At 39.4% G+C, this 19,613-nt stretch overlaps 1 protein-coding gene across 1 annotated transcript in view; it reads right to left on the reverse strand.

Moving 5' to 3' along the window:
• Nucleotides 1–19,613, reverse strand: part of LOC150086853 (dnaJ homolog subfamily C member 2) — a 451,294-nt gene that overhangs the window by 70,395 nt on the left and 361,286 nt on the right. The window contains exon 12 of the mRNA XM_090371629.1: nt 732–801. Coding sequence (XP_090227755.1) covers nt 732–801 — 70 coding nt within the window. The remainder of the gene's footprint in view (nt 1–731; nt 802–19,613) is intronic.

A 19,613-nucleotide genomic window follows, 5' to 3' on the forward strand; every position in this document is an offset into this window, starting at 1 on the left:
CTAAGTGTATACTCCTCTGGCCTTTGTGGTATGACCACATAGGCCAGAGGAGTTTATATATATATATGGGCCCTAACACACACACACACACACACACACACACACACACACACACACACACACACACACACACACACACACACACACACACACACACACACACACACACACACAATTTATTTATTTATTGTAATTTTTTTTTTTTTTTTAATTCAGAAGTTTTAGCCTACAAAATAAAAGAGCAAACTGTTCTCTGTGAAAATTATAATTCAGTTAATAAATTGGTTTCAAATTGATAATGATGTATTTGCAAGTCCTTAGAGTACCACAGGTCTGCTGTGACTTTCTGCAGGAAAGTAATCTGTGAACAATTTATTATTTTATGTTTATAAAACCCTCTAGCAATGTGGATGGGTTTGAAATTTTTATGTTGTGAAGTAATAATTGTATTGTTTCTTTATTTTGGCAAAAAATTATAAAACCTTGGGGCACTGAACTTCTGCACAGGGGAGATAGGTTAAGTAAAAATAGACAGTAGTCTCTTGTGCACTCGTAAGTTAGAAGAGGATACACAAGTAATACTAAGAACAGTGTAATGCTCTATATGAACTGGAACAATTATAGCACATAATGCAAACTTTCTAACTGTTTTCTCCCAATGCTAGGTGAGACACAGAAAGGAAAAGAGATTCAGTTAACTGTTCATGGAACAAAAATTTCACAGCACTCACCTCTATTAAAAATACACTTCTTTTATCTTTTTTATTTGCTTTCTGCAAAGCTCCATTCAGGGACTGCAATCTAAAAGAAAGGCACAAATTTAAATGAATGAATATGAAGCAGTGATAAAAAAAAAGTATATTACTAAAATTTCTCAATACCACTTTTTTTCCCCCTTTTCTTTTTATCAATGCCTTTTTTTGCTGTAACAAAACTGCATGGGATATAAGCAAAACCCCACACAGTTGTGCACTTGGGGGAATTGTATAAATAACCACTGTGTGGGTTGCAACCCTCTGTTCCCAAGTACTTTTATTTATACAATTTCAAAGGCAGTGGATATTCTGTGAATATCAACTGAAAAATAATATTACTGGAAAATAATATTATTTAGAAATAATATTACTTTCCCCTACACTTTTATTCATAAAATTTTAATGGAAGCTGAACAGCAGCGAATAACAATTGAAATATGAATTTAAATGAGAAATAATATTGCTTACATCTTACTTTCTCATAATAAATTTAGCTTCAAGTAATAAAATTTTATGAAACTACATAATAAGAATGGATTCCACTATTCTGAACTTGATTACATAAACTTCAAAAAATTACTTCCTTAACACTAAATTTTCTTTTCATACAACTGGAGAAAAACTTGCTGTTCTATATTTATGAATGAATACATATAATTCTATATTGTTTTATTTTATTAACTATTTTGCAGCACAGAGTGGCACGGAAAGTAAAATAAAATGACAGGTTGTAATTAAAGCTGGTTTAATGCCGAATACCTACAGTAACTGGTAATACAAAAAGCTTTAGGAATGTAGAACTTAAGAGCATGCGATGGCAGTCATGCACAGTGAACTGCGTGATGCAATAACTAATCGCTGGAAGTTAAACCCTGTGGTTGTGACGTATGGGAACGTTGCCAGCGTTTGTCAGTCATGAGGATGGTTGCTTCGATAATAGGATGAACGTGACATCCTCTGTTTCTGTTGACAGAAGTATTAGAGCATGTGATGTGCAGTGATTCCAACCAGGTATGCCGTCGATAATGGTGGGACCGATCGACAACCATGACATCGTGCCGTGGGTTAATGCCATGTCATGTCATGTCATGTTGACCAGACGTGTTCAGCAACGGCCGAGTGTTCTGTGTCCACTAAGCTCTTTCATGTTCTGAAATATGTTTGTCGTGTCTTCTGCCAGTTTCCCTGATGTAGCAGCTGGTGCAGTCAAGGCAGGCAATGCGGTAGATTATCCCACTCTGTAGTAAGGTGGGAATGGGTGTTTTCAATTTGGGGATGAGGGATTGTAACTTCCTGCCTGGGAGTTGCATGCACCTTATCCCATGAGATTTTAGGACCCTAGAAACCTGCTGAGAAATGTCTGGGTAGTATGGGATAAAGGCACTCGCGGAGGAGTCATTACCTTGAACAGTCCTGTCGGTCGCTACTTGGTCATGGGCCTGCAGGTCGCACCTGTCCAGGTTACTGGTGGGGTAGCCACATCTCGTGAGATCTGTCTTGACCCTAGCAATCTCGGTGTGCCTCTCATCCACAGAACTAGAGTGGGTCCGGGTGCAAGTTAACAAGGCCCGTGCAGTGCCAAGAAGATGGGGCTGCATGTGTGTGCTGACCGGTAGTTTGTAAATTGGACAGTACACATTGGCTTGTGGTAGACTATTGTTCTCAAGTGTGTGCCCTCATGTCGGACCAGCGTGTCCAAGTATGGTAGGGTATTGTCCGACATTGAATTTTATGACAGGTGACAGAGAGTTAAGGTGGTCTAAGAGTCGGCTGCCCGGATCTCTGGGAATGACTACAAACACATCATCCACGTAGCGACACCAAAAGGTAATGGGATCTGGCATACTTGAAAATACACGACCCTTCAATTCTTCCATTACTGAACTAATCGGGGAACCCATGGCTCTGCTATGCACCTGTGGTAAATGGAGTCACAACATGACTGTGCCACCAGTTAGTTAAGCACAGTCTGCGAGTGGTGGAAACATTATCTGAAGTTAGTTGGGTTCTGTTGCTAAGGGTCTGGTCACTATCCAAAAGTTCCTTGGCAAACATGATGGTGAGCTCAACAGGGATGGAAGTAAAAAGGAACACGACATTGAACGAGGCCATGACTTGATTATCTTAGATGGATAGGGCTTGTTGGAAAAGGTGTTGGCGGTCTTGCCTACTAGGGTAGATAGAAGCCCAGAGACAAATTTTGCCAATTCATAATTTGGTGAGCCACAACAGGAGACAATGGGTTTTAATGGTACACCTTCTTTGTGGACATTTGGTAGTCCGTACAATTGCGGAATCTGGCAGTCAGAGGTACGGAGGCGACTATGTATGGACTCAGTTATTTTCCCTTGTTGAAACCAACTGTTGACGAGGACGTTTACTTTTGACTCCCACTGTTCCAAGGCTCTGATGGGAGGGACAGTTAATGGTTGGTAGACAGAAGTGTCCTGCAGGAGCGACAGGGCTTTTGCTTCATAATCAGTATGATTCAACACAACTGTTTGATGTCCTTTGTCTGCCAGAAGGATGATAATGGAAGAATCCTGCTTCAATGCTTTAATCGGAGAGATCTGGCAAACAAAGGACGTCGAACAGTTGTGTTGAATCATACTGATTACGAGGCAAAAACCGTGTCACTCCTGCAGGCCAGAAGTGTTCTGCAGGAGTGACAAGTTACAAACTACCGGCCAGCATACACGTGCAGCCATCTTCTTGGCACTGCGCAGGTCTTGTTAACTCGCATCTGGACCCACTCTAGTTTTGCAGATGAGAGGCGCACCGAGATTGCTAGGGCCAAGACAGATCTCGCGAGATGTCGCTACCCCACCAGTACCCTAGGCAGGTGCAACCTGCAAGCCCATGACCACGTAGCGACCGACAGGACCACTTAAGGTAATGGCTCTGCCGCGAGTGCCTTTATCCCATACTACCCAAACATTTCACAGCAGGTTTCTAGGGTCCTAAAATCTCATGGGATAAGATAAGGTGCATATAATTCCCAGGCGGGAAGTTGCAATCAATCATCTCCAAAGTGAAAACACCCATTCCCACCTTAGTACAGAGTGGGATAATCTACAGCATTTCTTGCCGTGACTGCACCAGCTGCTACATCAGGGAAACTGGCAGGAGACTTGACAAACGTATTTCAGAACACGAAAGAGCTATTAGCTTAGCGGACATAGAACACTCGGCCACTGCTGAGCACTTTTGGTCAACCTGACACGACATTAACCCACAGCACGATATCACGGTTGTCGATCGGTCCCACTGTTACCAACGCTGCACCTGGTTGGAATCACTGCGCATCACGTGCTCTAATACTTCTGTCAACAGAAACAGAGAATGTCCTGTTTATCCTATTGTCGAAGCAACCATCCTCATGACTGACAAACGCTGGCAACGTTCCCATACGTTACAATCACAGGGTTTAACTTCCAACGATTAGTTGTTGCATCACACAGTTCACTGTGCACGACTGCCATCACATGCGCTTAAGTTCTACATTCCTAAAACTTTCAGTCCAATGGTAATTGATGAAGGGCTACATAAAGCCCAAAAGTTTTTTATATTACCGGTTACTGTATGTATTTTTTTACTGTTTATTGTATGTATTCAGCATTAAACCAGCTTTAACTACAACCCGTCATTTTATTTTACTTTCCGTTCCGCTCTGTTCTGCAAAATAGATAATAAAATAATGAATTCAGAGCGCATAGGACTTTTGACTTATATCATTACACAGTGTTGTGTATAATGATATATTCAAAGGTACAGTCCTAAACAGTTCACGGCAAACAACTAGTCAGTTTGCCACATATTGGTTGTTATATGAGTTTATTGCTTAATGTTTTATTTCAATATTCATAGTAGTTTAATTTTCATAGCAGTTCATAAGCTTTACTTAACAAGTATGAGATAATGTTAAGTAAAAGCTGGAGGTAACTGCTGAATTTTGAAAATGTATGGAGTTTTTAGTTTAATAACAACTATAAGCTGAGATGGAATTGACCTTTACATTGCATCTATTGTGACATGCAGTAGCCCAGGACTTCAGGGAGCCCATTGTGGTGTGTACATAGTGTTTGAGGAGGGAGTGCCATCGGTGGTTTCCCACAACTGTGCCATAAGTACTCTTGTGAAGTATATATTACTCTGTAAAAGAGGAACAAAAGTATTGTATGGTGTATGCGAGAAGTACAGTAGAGCATCGATAATCTGAACTAATTGGGACCGGGGGTAGTTTGGATTTCCAAACTCATTAAAAATACTGTCTGGAGACTATAAAAAAAAAGGGGGGGGGGGGGGTTAAGTTTCGAAATAAAAACACTAAGTTGTAATTATGTATTTTTATTCATAGGTAACAAAACAAATGGAACTTTCAACCACAATAACACATACTTATACGCTTTTAATGAAAATAATCACTTATTTTTTGCTGTACCATTTTCAAACTTTGTTTCTTTGCTGCCAGATCTCTCACTCTTTTCAGCAAGAGTAGCTGAGTTGGACAGCATTCAGTCTATTGCTTGCACCAAGCCATCACAGTCTAGCATGGTGAATGCTTCAACATGCATAGGCCCAGTGTTGACGTAATTTTCTTCATTGTCGTCTTCATCCGTATCATTTCCAGGAGCTCCCATTTCTTTCACATTCACACTTTCGATTTCATTTAAAACGGGAAACTCTGTAGCATAAAAATCATTTTCCAACCACGCTCTTGCATTACCTTCATCGCAATCTTCAAACCCAAGGATCAACTGAAACAAGTTGATCATCTCATTCAGTATCTGCTCATCTCCTATGGTTTCTTCTGCAATAGGCCACAGTTTTTTCCAAGCATGTTTTAAATTGTGCGCAGAGAGTGATTCCCATGTTGTTGTTGTTATTTGGTTTTTAGGAGCATTAGCAACTAAGGCCATATTGCTCCGGTGCGGTGGTCATTCCCTGACCTTTCCGCATGTTCCGTATTTGGTGGTGACGGGCTCGAACCCCGGTCTAATCAAGAAGCGTGTGCTACGCACTGCTGCTCCTTCCCACCTGGCTACGGAGGCGCCCCGTGATTCCCATGTGTCAGTTAACATGTAGCAGCTATCCTTGAGACTGAGCTTTTTTTTGAAAAAGCTATGATGCTTTCTTCTTTGTTTTCTGCTAAAAGTAAATGACACAACACTTGTTTTTTGTAGATCCTCTTCAACTTCTTGATGACTCCCTGGAGGAGTGAGGAAACATTTGGTAAAAAAAAAAACATGACCTTGAATCCATCATCTATTTTGTTTAATGTTTCCATTGAAGGATGTGATGGCGCGTTGTCTAGGATAAGCAAGACCTTGCCCAATTTGCCTTCTCGTTTATGATACTTCTTGGCATTTGGGATAAAACAGTTGGTGAACCAATCAGTAAATACTTCTGAGTTCATCCATGCATTTTTTTGCACTTTATAACTTACAGGGAGGCAGGAGACATTTTTAAAACAACAGGGTTTCTTTGATTTTCCTATCAACATCAATGGCAAAGCAAGAGTCCCATTGGCATTAGTGCGAACCATAGCTATAATTCGCTCTTTACTCACTTTAAACCTGGGAGCAGCTGTTTCATGGTGAGATGCAGGAATTTTCGAGGCAGCAAATTCCAGTCTCGTCAGCGTTGTATACATCATCTTTGGAATATCCTTCACTTTCCATAAGATTGATAAACTGTAACAACTGAAGATGTGCAGGTCATGGTTTGGAGATCAAGTTTTCTATGGTTTGGTCATGTCCAGGTATTTGTTGTGGTCGAGTGGCAAGGTCCTTATCTGTGGTTTTGTCACATCCAAGTAATTGTCAAAATGTCACAATTGAGGATGTGCAGGTCAGGGTTGGGAGGTCCCCTCAATGGCTGGTCCAGGTATTTGTGACAATTGGATGTTCTCAGTCTGTGTCTTGTTTAGGGGGTTTTAATCTCATCAAGGTAATTAATTGCATCCAGGTGTTTGTCACAAATTGGTAGGTCTCGATATATATCAGCAGTTGGGTGTATATATTCACTATTCAGTAATTTTCATCGGCATGTATATTCCTAGGATGGATGTTAGGATTGTTTCTTTGTCTTACAAAGAGCTCCTGGGCAAAATTGTATATTGTCCAGTAGGTGGAATTCCTGATTTCTGGGTAAGTACATGATTTTGGTGATTAATATAGAACGAAGGTCCTCATACAGGGGACAATCATACATAAGATGGTGTCAGCTTTCCAGCCCCCAACAAGCACAAGATGGAGCTTCAATGATGCCCAGTGTTGTTAGCTTGGCTTTAATGGATCCATGGCCAGTAAGTAGGTAAGTTGTGTACAAACACGGTGAGAATCATGGGAGAGGCCTGGGGAAGATCATGTTTACATTTGGCAAGAATTTCCAGGTGATTTCACCCGGAAGAGTAAGACCACCTACTCTGCCACTCTTGCTGCAGGTGGTTAAGTAGCTGTTGCTTCTCTTCCTTATACATCCATTAGCTGGGTAGGTTGTGAAGTTGAGGATGGTATGTCAAACTCCTTTTGAGAGCTGGTATAGCAATCCCCTTCTGACCACCTCCAAATCAAGGGGGTAGAACACCTGCCAGAATCTGAAGGGCATGGGTGCTGACTGTGCAGCAAGCAGGAGTGAGTAATAACAAGCAGAATGGTCCGCTGAATGGTATCTAGTATTTTCCTGTTGGAGGCCATAACAGCTTTGGTGAACCAGATTCCTGAGGCATATGTGACAATAGGTATAAAAACAGCCTTACAGAATAATGAGAGGGTTCTTTGCTTAAGGCCCCAGTCCTGGCATGAGATCCTGGCAACAAGAGCAGCATAGTTCCAGATTTTGGTTCAGAGGTATTTCAGATATGGCTGGAATGAGAGGTAGGTATCAAACATTACTCCAAGGTACTTCATTTATATTGACAATTTAATGGTCTTTTCATCTATTTTTATTTGGAGTGGTTTTCCAGTATTTAGTTTGCCTTTCAAGAGTATAGAGTAAGTTTTGGTTGGAGATATTTGAAGGTTATTCTCTTTTGCCCAGCTTTTGAGAATGCAAAGAGCATGATTAGCAAGGGTCTCAAGCCCAGCCCCGAAGTCTGTGGCCACAGTGACCATCAGCATATGCTTGAAATTTGATCTCTCCCAGATCAATGTTGAGGAAGTCATCCAAAACAATATTCCATAATAAAGATCCCAGGACTGAACCCTGCAGACAGCTGCAGATGTTTCTGGAGACGTGATATGGAGCATTAACTACAATGGTTCTGTTGGAGAGATTGATTTGATGGACTCAAAGATTTTTAGGGATGGCAGCTCTGCAAAGCCGGCTAAGGACACTCAGTTATCAAAGTGAGTCGAATGCCCCAGCGAAGTCGACAGCAATAATCAAGAAGTACTTCTTGTCTGTGTTAGGCTATGAGAAGATTCTGTAAGGCATCAACCACGGAGGACCCATGTCTAAACCCATATTGTTTTGGTGAAGGCAAGTTGGCACTTTCGTAGTGCTGTAAAATTCTTTTGTGGAGTAATCTTTCAAATAGTTTACTGAGGACTGGAAGAAGAGCGACTGGGTGGTAGAATTCTGGTAATTGGAGGTTTTGTGGGGTTCTTAATTATGAGTTTCAAGTTAGCTATTTTCCAAACACTTGGGCATATTCCAGCTTGCAAACAGCAGCTGAGATTTAAAATGATATTGTGGGTATACTTGACAGTCTTTTTGATTATTTCAGGCTCCATCAAATCTGGTGCTGGGAATTTTCTATCCCTGATCAGAGCAGTTGCAGCATGGAGCTCATCAACACTAAAAGGGGGCTCCAGGTTATACATAACACAGTGGTCATTCTCATGGCATAGATTGAACTGTTCTGCAGTAGAATCTGGAGGTTTTTGGAACGTCATATCCAGGAAGTTCCCAATAGATTGTTCCCAGGAGGTAGTCATTGTGCTCTGTGAGGATCCTAGTAGAAGTAACAATCTCTCCCCTAGGGAGTCTGTTGGTGGTGACTTTATACACCACTCCGCAGGGGTCAGTTTTCAGTGTGGCAGACACTAGTACTTCCCAGGATTGCTGTTTACACTCCTTATTTTTGCTATGTATATGTTCCTGGCTTCCCAGTACAGTTGCCCGAGGGCTTCGCCTTCAGGGGTGGGCCAAGATTGTTGCACCTGCTGGAAGGCCTTTTGCCTTGAGTTTACCTACCTGCAGAGTCATTGAAGGTCTTGGCACCACCACGAGCAGGGTTCTTTCTTATTGCCTTGTCACATGGACTCGTAATTATCCTTATTATTCCCCATTGGAGTACATTTGGCTGTTGCTGTTGGTTTTTCTCTATTGTAATCTGCCTTGTGCAGGTAGTCAGCGAGGTCTTGAAGAGCTCCCAGTTGGCTTTGCTTATTGCATATCTGTCAAGGATTTGCTTAGGAGCAGGAAATCTGACAAGGGTTCTGGAGGCTGGTATGTAATGACCCTGTGGTCTGAAGTAGTCACGAGTTTGACTCTTGAACAAGGCTGCCAGCTTTGTTGTGAGCTTCTGTATTGTGGTTTATATTATTAGTTAAGTGAAGCTTTAAACACTGTCAAGTGTTTGAGTGTGTTTAAAAAGTAGTTTTCGTGTGTTGAGTGAACTTTTGTGAAGAATCTTTGAATATTGACTGAAAAATTGATTGTCAACGTTTTTTAGTGTGTGAATGGCTGCCATTGTATTAAAAGTAGCGATCCTTTAATGACTGTTGTTTTGCTTTGTTTCATTCTTGATATATTGTGCTTCAGGAAGGTAGCAGATTTCTCAGAATACTTAAGTTTTGTGTTTGATACTGGAAGTGATTGTTTACTTTTCAAGGTATAGTAGTAGTAGTGGCATGTGATGCAAGAAAACAAGTGTATGAGCTTATGCAGCATCAGCCAAAAAAAAAAAAAAAAAGAAAAAAAATCACACCATTCCCTCCAGATGCCTGTCCAGTTCCTCCTTAAATTTATTCAACCTATCAACTTCCACAACGACAGATGGAAGTTTGTTCCAGCAATTAACCACCCGCTGGCTAAAGGCAAATTTCCGCACATCTATTCTACATCTGTCCTTTCTTAATTTGAATTTATGCCCCCTTAGGTTTGTAATCTGAACAAGTGGAAGGATCCCATCAGAATTCAGCGTGCTGAACCCATTCAAGGCCTTATAACACCTCAATCAGATCACCGCGCAGGTGCCTAGTCTCCAGCCACTGCAATTTGCAGAACTTAAGCCTCTCTTGATAAGAGGATCCCTTCATTCCCCTCACGAATCTTGTTGCCCTTCTCTGTACACGCTCAAGTAAATCTACATCCTTCCTAAAATGAGGCCTCCAGACCTGTACGCAGTACTCAAGGCATGGCCCGACCATTGCCTTATACAGAGGGATAATCACCTCCTTTTCCCTGCTAGCAAAATTCCTATATATCATTGACAAAATCCCATGACCTGCCCTAGCACAGCCTGTCTGCATTGCTCAGAAAACTTCATATCTGCCTGCACAATTACTCCCAGGTCTTTTTCATTTTCTACCACCTTAAGTGTAGTACCACACAGTTGGTACGTTTCTCTGGGATTACTTCTACCCATATGCAGTACTTTGCATTTGTCAAGGTTAAACTTCAGTTGCCACCTCTTAGCCCATCTGCCCAAATTATCCAGATCCTGTTGCAGTAGCATACTGTCATTAACAACCCTGCCAACCTTTGTATCATCTGCAAACTTCGACATTAAGCCTGATATACCTTCATCAATATCATTGATAAATATACAAAACAACAGTGGACCTAACACTGAACCTTGTGGGACCCCACTAATAACATTATTCCAAGAAGAGCAGCACCCATTGATTACCACCCTCTGTCTTCTCCCACTTAACTATACTTTTATCCATTGTAGCAACTTACCCTTAATACCATTCTGCTCCAATTTGTACAATAGTCTTCCATGCGCAACAGTGTCAAAATGTCAAAAGTTTCCCTGAAATCCAAATATATGATATCAAAATTATTTTTTGCATCCAGTTCCTTTGTAACCACATCATAATATCCTATCAAATTTGTCAGCCAAGACTTTCCCTTAACAAACCCATGCTGTGTCTGAATTATTGCTGCAGTCTTGTCTAGATGATCCTGCAATGCATCTTTAACCAGTGACTCCATTATTTTACCAGGAACAGAAGTTAAACTAACTGGTCTTTAACTACTCGTGTCACCCTTCGATCCCCCTTTGTGAATTGGGGATACATTTGCACATCTCCAGTCCGTGGGAACCCCCCCTGAGTCCAAGGACGCTCTCATAATTATGGCTAAGGGTTTGCTTAGTTGCTTTGCCGCCTCCTTTAATATAACTGGATAGATCCCATCCACCCCAGGTGCTTTTCTTATGTTTAACTTCAACAATTTCTCCTCCACTTTGCTTTCAGCTATTACAAAATCATTAAGTATCCTGCTGGATAGATATTTCACTGATTTGTTTGATCCCGCCCCTCCCACAACTGAATTAGTAGGTGTTTTCTTTTGATTACTGTAACATTGATAGAACAGGTTAATTTCCCCTGTTCTTTGGCTTTTGTGAGATTTAACTTGATTGAGTTTGAGTGTAATCTTTTTTGTACATTTTGTGATTATTTATTAATGTACTTTTAAGTAAATTTTAAGGAGTTATTTTATATTTTAGTATGTTATATTTTTATTTATTAGTATATTAGCTTGGCCTGTCTGGATATTGGGTTCATTATAACTTGTAAATAGTTTTGGACTAGTTGCTTATTAACTAATTCTTTTAATTGTCCTTATTTTATTTTTATTTATGTAATTAATAGATGACAGAGCTGCAATGGCTCAATATATAACAACTGATATGTTATATATCAATTAGTTAAGAAAAGGAGGAATTACCTCTATAATGTCTTGTAGAACACTTCTGTGCTGGTACTCTCTGTTGTTGAATTAACTATGCAAATAATTTACATGAATTCTTCACACTCGTAGACAAATTCAATGATCCAATGCACCATGGAATCGGAGGCCTGCGGACCCCAAACCTGACCCCAAAATACATTGAATAACTAATCCTATTCTTTGAGTGAGAGAAGATAGTAGCATGCACTCTTGAGTGGACCGGGGTTCAAGCATGTGACTGTTAAATATGATTAACATTTGTATCAATGATTTATTGTGAACTCCACTGACCTGCTGGTCGTGCCGGAGTATAAACAAGAACATTAAATAATTCCATACTTTAAAAACAATTTAAATGCTTTGAAAGCAATTTAAACAATGAGTCCATTCTTTAAAAACAAATGTTAAAACATAAAAAACATTAAGAATCCTCTGAAATATTAGGGAATTAAAAGAATTTTGTTACTTCCCTGAAGCGGATGGGGCTTTCAAACTATAGTCATGATCACAGGAAAGTGAAACTGCGAGTTGTGTGATGGAATTTATAGCATGGAGATTAGTTGCTATCTTGGTGCATGCACGTAAAGGATCATGAATCTGTGATGGGACAGATTGACATACATTGACTGAATTCTGATGAATTTAATTTCAAGAGCCTCAACAATTAATAATTTGGTGTAATCGTGTTGAATGTTAAGTATTTTTGTTTCGTTGAATAGGTAGATGTGGACTTCGTGGATTGCATGGAATTCAAGTCCCGAGGCAGATGGTTTGGTTTTTTTTTTTTTAGGAGCATTAGCAACTAAGGCCATATTGCTCCGGGATATGCGGTGGTCAGTCCCTGACCTTTCCGCATCCTCCGTATTTGGTGGTGACGGGCTCAAACCCCGGTCTAATCAAGAAGCGTGTGCTACGCACTGCTGCTCCTTCCCACCTGGCTATGGAGGTGCCTCCCGAGGCAGAGGAGCAGGACTCAAGGATGGACGTTGAATGTTGCTTCATTATCATATTGAGTGTACAGGAAGTTGATCCCTGGTATGAAGAGTTGCAATCTTTGCAAGATACATTGTAGACTAAATCATTTATTTGGAAGGTAGAGCTGTAAACTCAATATGAGAATGGAGCAACATTCAACGTCCATTGAAATTAAGAGTGCAAGAATGAAATTAAGATAAGTGTTATTAAGAGGGGATAATAACATTCCTGGATTTGTGGGACAGTATGGCGCTTTCATTAATGGAACTACAAATTGAAAATAAATTATTAGAGGCAAAGTTAGAGAGAAAAGAAAAGGAGAAAGGAAGTCAAGATATGTCCAGATCTTAGGTTATTGTTGTATCTAAAGATCAAGATTTAAAGAAACCCACCAAAGTGGCAGTCGTCACTATCAGGAGTGAGTATTATAAGATCAGTGAGGACATGAAGAGAGAGAGAACTGTTTAAATAGGTACGGCCCATGTTATCTGACGTTAAGGTAAGAAGTGAGAGCTATAAAAGACAAAAGATTAATTATTGAAACTGATTCTGAGCAGGATTTAACAAAAATTAAGGATTGTGTATAGCTTAGGGAACTAGGTTTGAAACTTGAACAACTCAAGAGGTCAAACCCTAAACTTTCAGTTTATGATGTGAGTCAAGATAAAGGTATATTTATTGAACAATTGTGGCAAAGAAATTTGCAGGAGTATGGCCTTAGTAAGGAGAAAGTGTTCCAAAATATTATTGTATTAACAACTAACAAAATTAGGAATAAGCCCAAGACCAACTGGATCATAGAACTTTCCGGTCATCTTTACAAGTTATTGTTAAATAGAGGTCGGATTTATATTAATTGGGATTCTTACCGCGTCAGGGATATTGTTTTGGTCATACAGTGCTATGCATGGCCTTTGGGCATGTAGCAAATGATGCTTTCTGTGGTTACTGCTTTGGTAAAGGACATTCTTTTAAGAGTTGCTCAAAAAGGTTGGAGCAGAGTAAGTGCATTAATTGTCGGAGAAAAAATAATGTTGGCACTGAGAATTCAGCAATTGATAAATTATGTCCTGAATATTTAAGGCCTTTAAAATTTAATAAAAAATGGATCAATTATTAATCATAACAATAATGGGTTTTTATTAAAGGTGCTACAGATTAATGCTCAGCAGTCAAAAAATTTTGCCTTACAACTAGATAAGGTGGCAGAGGAGAAGTTGTTTGACATAATCATGCTTCAGGAGCATTTCTCAGTAAGGTGAGGGGATATCTGGGTACACATAGGATCATTCCTTGTGGGGGCACTCCAATGGCAACAATTGTAGTCGTCAGCAGAGAATTGGTGATTACTGTGATCACTTCATTAAGTAACGGGTATGGAGTGTGTGCTGCGAGGTGATGACACCGAGTGGTCCTGTGTCCTGATAGGAAAATCCATAGTGGTAGCAACAGACACTGGGGAACTGGGCCTCCAATGACAGAGGCCATGATCTAGAGGAGATCTTTTCTTCCTCGGGATGGAGAGTTGTGAATGACCCTCAGCAGCTTGCAAACTACTCGGTACATGGCAAGTCATATACTGATGTTACCTTCTGTTCTGAAGCAGCTTTGAACAAGATTACAAACTGGAGGGTCCATAACACTACTGGTCACAATAGTGTTACAAACTGGAGGGTCCATAACACTATTGTGACCAGTGACTATAGAGGCATTTGATATAATTACTGTGTCACTGGCACTCCCAGGACCTGGTTGGATTCTGACAGGTTTGCTACTAAGACTGTTAATTGGGAAATTTTTGATAATTTGGTGGGGAATCATATTAATGAAATTGATGATTGGGAATTTATTTCTGTTTCAAGAGTAGAGCCTCAATGAGGAAACCTGTCAGATCTGTTCCACAGTGGGAGCCCATCTGTACTGATCTTAAGAAAAGGGTTCAGTTTTCAAAGCTCTCAAAGGGTGGCCAATGCCGATGTTATGGCTGACTTGAATATTCTACAAAAATAAAGATGTTTAAATGTCGAGCATGGCAGCATGCTGGGAACTCTCATCCTTGGGGTTCTGTTTATAGAATTATTACTGATAGGATTCACCTTGATAAAATCACTTACAGTGTTGTAAATGAGAGCCAGCAGGACACTATTATATGTGCCCAATCTGTCTGACAGGTCATGTGAGAATTATTTTTAAAAGACTATAATACTAAATAATTGTGTACAAAATCAAATTTTCAAAGAGAACAGTGAATATCTCTCTGAAGAAAGGGAAGTGCCCTTCTCTCTTGTGGAAATTAATGCAGCCATGAATTTAGTTAAAGATGGGAAGGCTCCGGAGATTGATTTCCTGGAGACTTGCATTATTAGGCACTTTCCTCTGATCTTGTTAGACATACATAATGTGTGTCTTAAGGCAGGCATTTTCCCTAATATCCGGAAAATTGCTGTTCTGAAGGTAATCCTTAAGAGTCAGGAGAGTCCACTGAATGAACTGACGTCACATTGCTTGTGCTCTTTTGCCGATTTTGGGGAGAGTATACGAGAGGCTGATTATCCTAAGATATTAGACAAGATACGAATCCTTGGGCTTGTCATCTGCAAAACAATATGGATTTAAAAAGGGTAATTCTACCGAGGATGCAATCAGAAAATTAATTACAACTGGTCAGGAAGAGTTGCAGTGATAGGTGCTTGATTTGTTTGTTTGTTTGTGGACTTCAGGGGTGCATTCGATGCCCTGTGGTGAGGTAGTATCCTATGCAGGGTTAGACTGCCCTCTGTCCCAAAGATCTCTTTAACATCTTTAGGGATTACTTTTCCGACCACAGGGTCATGGTTCGGTCCTGCTGGGAAGAGGAGTTCTATGTATGGAGCGCGGGTGTCCCCAAGGGTCGGGGTGGATCTTTGGGCCTTATACATAGAACATGGCCTTGGACGAGTTGTTGGAGTGCAATATGGGTAACACTTGTGCCATCTCCTATGCAGATGATTTAGTTTTAATTGTTGCAGGTGATTCTTGGAAAACAATTGAAGAAAAGGCTAGTTCCATACTTCAGGATCTCCTAAATTGGTAAAATTTAGAAGGTCGTAATTCAGTTTGTATGCCTGTTTCCTGCTGATGGGGCATAGGCTAAACCAATTCGGCTCGGTCCCTTCTGGATTTTGTTTTTGTCGGGAGATGGAGACTGGCATTCATGTCATGCTTCACTGTCCATATTATGTTAACCCGTGAAGTGAGCTTGAGAGAGGTACCTTAGATGGCAATAATTTACCAGTTTTATTTGTAAATCGTCATAATTTTAAGTTTTTTTTGTTATGTAGAAAATTTTTATAAGAGAAGATTCCAGTTACTGGACCATGTAGAGCTTGGTGTACTCATATGAGGTTCAGTATGGAAATTGGTGGCACTGTTTGTACTGGTGGACTTGTTTTTGTTTTATATATGTTGAAATCGCTCAAATTTTTTAAATAGATTTAATATTGTAAATCAATTGCAATTTTACAATATTGTAATATTGTAAATAGTGTTCAAGGCTTCATGGATATTTTAAATTTTGTAATTATTTTAGTGCATATGGGCTAATTGCCTTGGAGCACAATAAATAAAATATGTAATATGTAATTTGCAGTAACCTAGACTTGGGGGGGAGATTATGAGGCCTGTTGGGGGTCCACAAGAGACTGGCAATTACATGGGCTGCATTTTTGTTTGTGTTTTTAGAATTAGTAAGAACATGAACACATTTACTTGCACTAGTACTAGATTATAATAAATAATTTTTTTTTAAGAGTTTGAAGTGTTGGTTAAATCATCAAATGATGGCACTGTAGGTATAAGAAGCATGATGTTACTCTAATACTGAGAATGGAGAATTTGAATACAATTGTAATATATACAGAAAGGAGAGAAAGAAGAAGGGGAATTTATGCTTGTCATTAAGAAGCACTCATTCTAAAGTATTACAATCAGTAGACACAGGCTGCAATATAATACTCAGTCAGCATGGTGCAACATAAACATTGGATTGTGTGGAGGAGATGAGAAATTCATAAGACAAATAACTGCAATAGTTATAATGAACAATTAAAGAGAGACAGGGTAGTCCAGAAAATCAGAATTTCTTATCATGAGGAATTTTAACTTTCTGAACACAAATGAAAGAATTCTGAGAAGTTGGTAATGGATAAGTTTCTGAAACATTCTGCCGTTTTACTGACCTAATCATGTTCGTTAGTTTATTTTTAAATTTAGATAGAGATTTTGTAAGTTATTATTCAGTACACGTAGAACCTTTGTATTGGAGATTTGGTACAAATATCATACCTTGTAACTTTATACTGCAGTCTTAATTGTAGTAAATAGGTATTTTGAAAATTCAAATCACACAGGTTGGAATTTTATCTGATATTATAATTAACTTAGAACTTTAAAAGTGTAACAACGGTAAAGGGTAAACTCGAAAACGTAATATGTACAATGTAAACTCCATATCATAATAAATAATTAATAATGTAAACTAGATTATGTAATACAATATTACTGCTGTATAACAGATTCACAGTGTTATTTCTGCATTTAAGTATATTACTTTAGTGTAGTATTCTCAATTAAACTGAATTTTAACAGAAAACACGCCTGTGACCAGAGAAGCAAAGCAAAGGGCTCAAAGTAATAGGAGTGCTGTGGCTTGGGGGAAAATGCATGGGAGCATTGTCCTTCAAATTGCAGCTTGCAAACTGCTTGTAATTAAGTTAGAGCTATATATTGTGTTCTTACCGAAGACTATAAAAATGATATTTGGTAAATTTTACCGTACTAGGTACCTGTCAGTTGTGCAACGTTAATGCTATTGCACATAGGGCAATTAGGCATTATACATGCATGAAATTATATTAGTCAATTTTATTTAATGGTATCTATCTGTAGGGAATTAGGTGTATAAGGACCAAACTAACAAGTTAGTAAAAGTAAACTAGCTTTAGTCTGGAAGGCCTACATAAAGTTATATTAATTAAAATTGAAATAAAAATAAAATGAAATGATGATGAACAATGAAATTGTAAATATGATAATAAACAATGAAAATTGTAAATAATATTCTTGCACTTGGCCATTGGTCTGCTACTTCTTCGGGGGCTTTGAGCAGACCGATAGCCAGACTAAAAGAATGTCTCATACTTACCCGTTTCTGTTCTCCCCATTCCAGTTTTGCCAGTTTTTAATTTTTAGGTGATTGTATTGTAATTAATAGAAATTACATGGGAAGTGCTAATAAATGAGAATACATAATATGTGCTTAATTTAAATTCTGTAAAATCTGTGTTAAATTTAAATTTTTGTAAAAGTAGCATCAGAATCAGCAAACTGGGATAGGCGACACAAAGCCCAAAGGGTATGTATCATATTAAACGAAAATAGGTTCTTACTTCCTTCTTGTTTTGTGGTGGTCAGACTGAAAAGGGGTCTATTCCCGCCTTCTGGTTGTTTTATGTGTTGATTAAATGATACTGCGCAGCCGCGCTTTTCATTGACTATGGCGTGATGGTGAAATTGCTGTAGGCAATATGTCCTATGTCAATGCAAATACTCTGATATCCTTGAGAGGGTTTATATTTGAGTTAGGGGGGGGAGTGTGCCTCTGATGTCAGAAGGAGCCTATATAAAGGAAATGATGTGTTTATACCAGTACAATAAGTGTTAATATGATTAAATACAAGAAGTATGTTAATGAAAATGTGCTAATGTAAATATATAGGAAATGCTATCCCCTGGACAAGGGCCGGTATAGCTTTTCGAAGGCATAATGACCTATGTTTGTCTGGGGGGATAGCTATATATATATTTACAGCCTCCTTCAATGTGAATTTTCACCCTGTGTCGCTAGGTTTTATACTGTATTTGTATTTAAATGAAGGGATATAAACGTTATGTGTTTAAATTACCTTAGGCATGATTATTCCGTTGTTGGGAGTTTGATACAAGTGATAAATTACCATTAATTAGATTGTCTGATTTGGAGGGGGGGCAGAATTTGGTCAGCCGGGTTACAGTGCGGTCGGATGACGAGCCTCTTCTGAGCGCAATAAACCCTGGGAATCAAGACTGAAACATCTATCCTACAACCGTCTTTCCTCAATTTGAATTTATGCCCTCTCAGGCGATTATTCTGAGCAATCCCATCAGCATTGAGCATGCTCAAACCATTCAAGGCTTTATACACCTCAATCAGATCACCTCACAGGTGCCTAGTCTCAAGACACTGTAATTTGCAAAACTTTGTTCCATTCACTAATCTTGTTGCCCTTCTCTGTACTCGTTCCAACAGCGCTACATCATTCTTAAAATGAGGGCCCCAGACCAGTATATAGTATTCAAGGTGTGGTCTGACCTTTGACTTATACAAGTGGATAATCACCTCCTTATCCTTGCTAGAAAAATTCCTGTATATCATTGACAAGACACCATGAGCTACTCTTGCAGACTGTCTGCACTGCTCAGAAAACTTCATATTTGCCTGCACAATTACCCCCAGGTCCTTTTCTTTCTCTACCACTGTCAGTGTGGTACCACAGAGTTGATATGTTATTCTGGGATTACTGCTTCCCATATGTAGTACTTTATATTTGTCAATGTTAAACTTCATCTGCCACCTCTCAGCCCATCTGCTCAACTTTTCTAGATCCTGTTGCAGCAGTGTACTGTCATTAGTGTCATTAACAACCCTGCCAACCTTCGTATCGTCTGCAAACTTGGACATTAAGCTTGATATACCATCATCAATATCATTTATAAATACAGAAAACAACAATGGACCCAACACTGAATTCTGAGGGACTCCATTAATAACATTAGTCCACGAAGAGCAGTGTCCACTGATTACCACTCTCTGTCTTCTCCCACTCACCAATCCCTTTATCCATAGCAGCAATTTGCCTCTAATGCCACACTGCTCCAATTTGTGCAGCAGTGTGGAAC

This window comes from Mastigoproctus giganteus, chromosome 4, assembly GCF_048544385.1.
Source record: "Mastigoproctus giganteus isolate SK-2022 chromosome 4, ASM4854438v1, whole genome shotgun sequence".
Lineage (NCBI taxonomy): Eukaryota > Metazoa > Arthropoda > Arachnida > Uropygi > Thelyphonidae > Mastigoproctus > Mastigoproctus giganteus.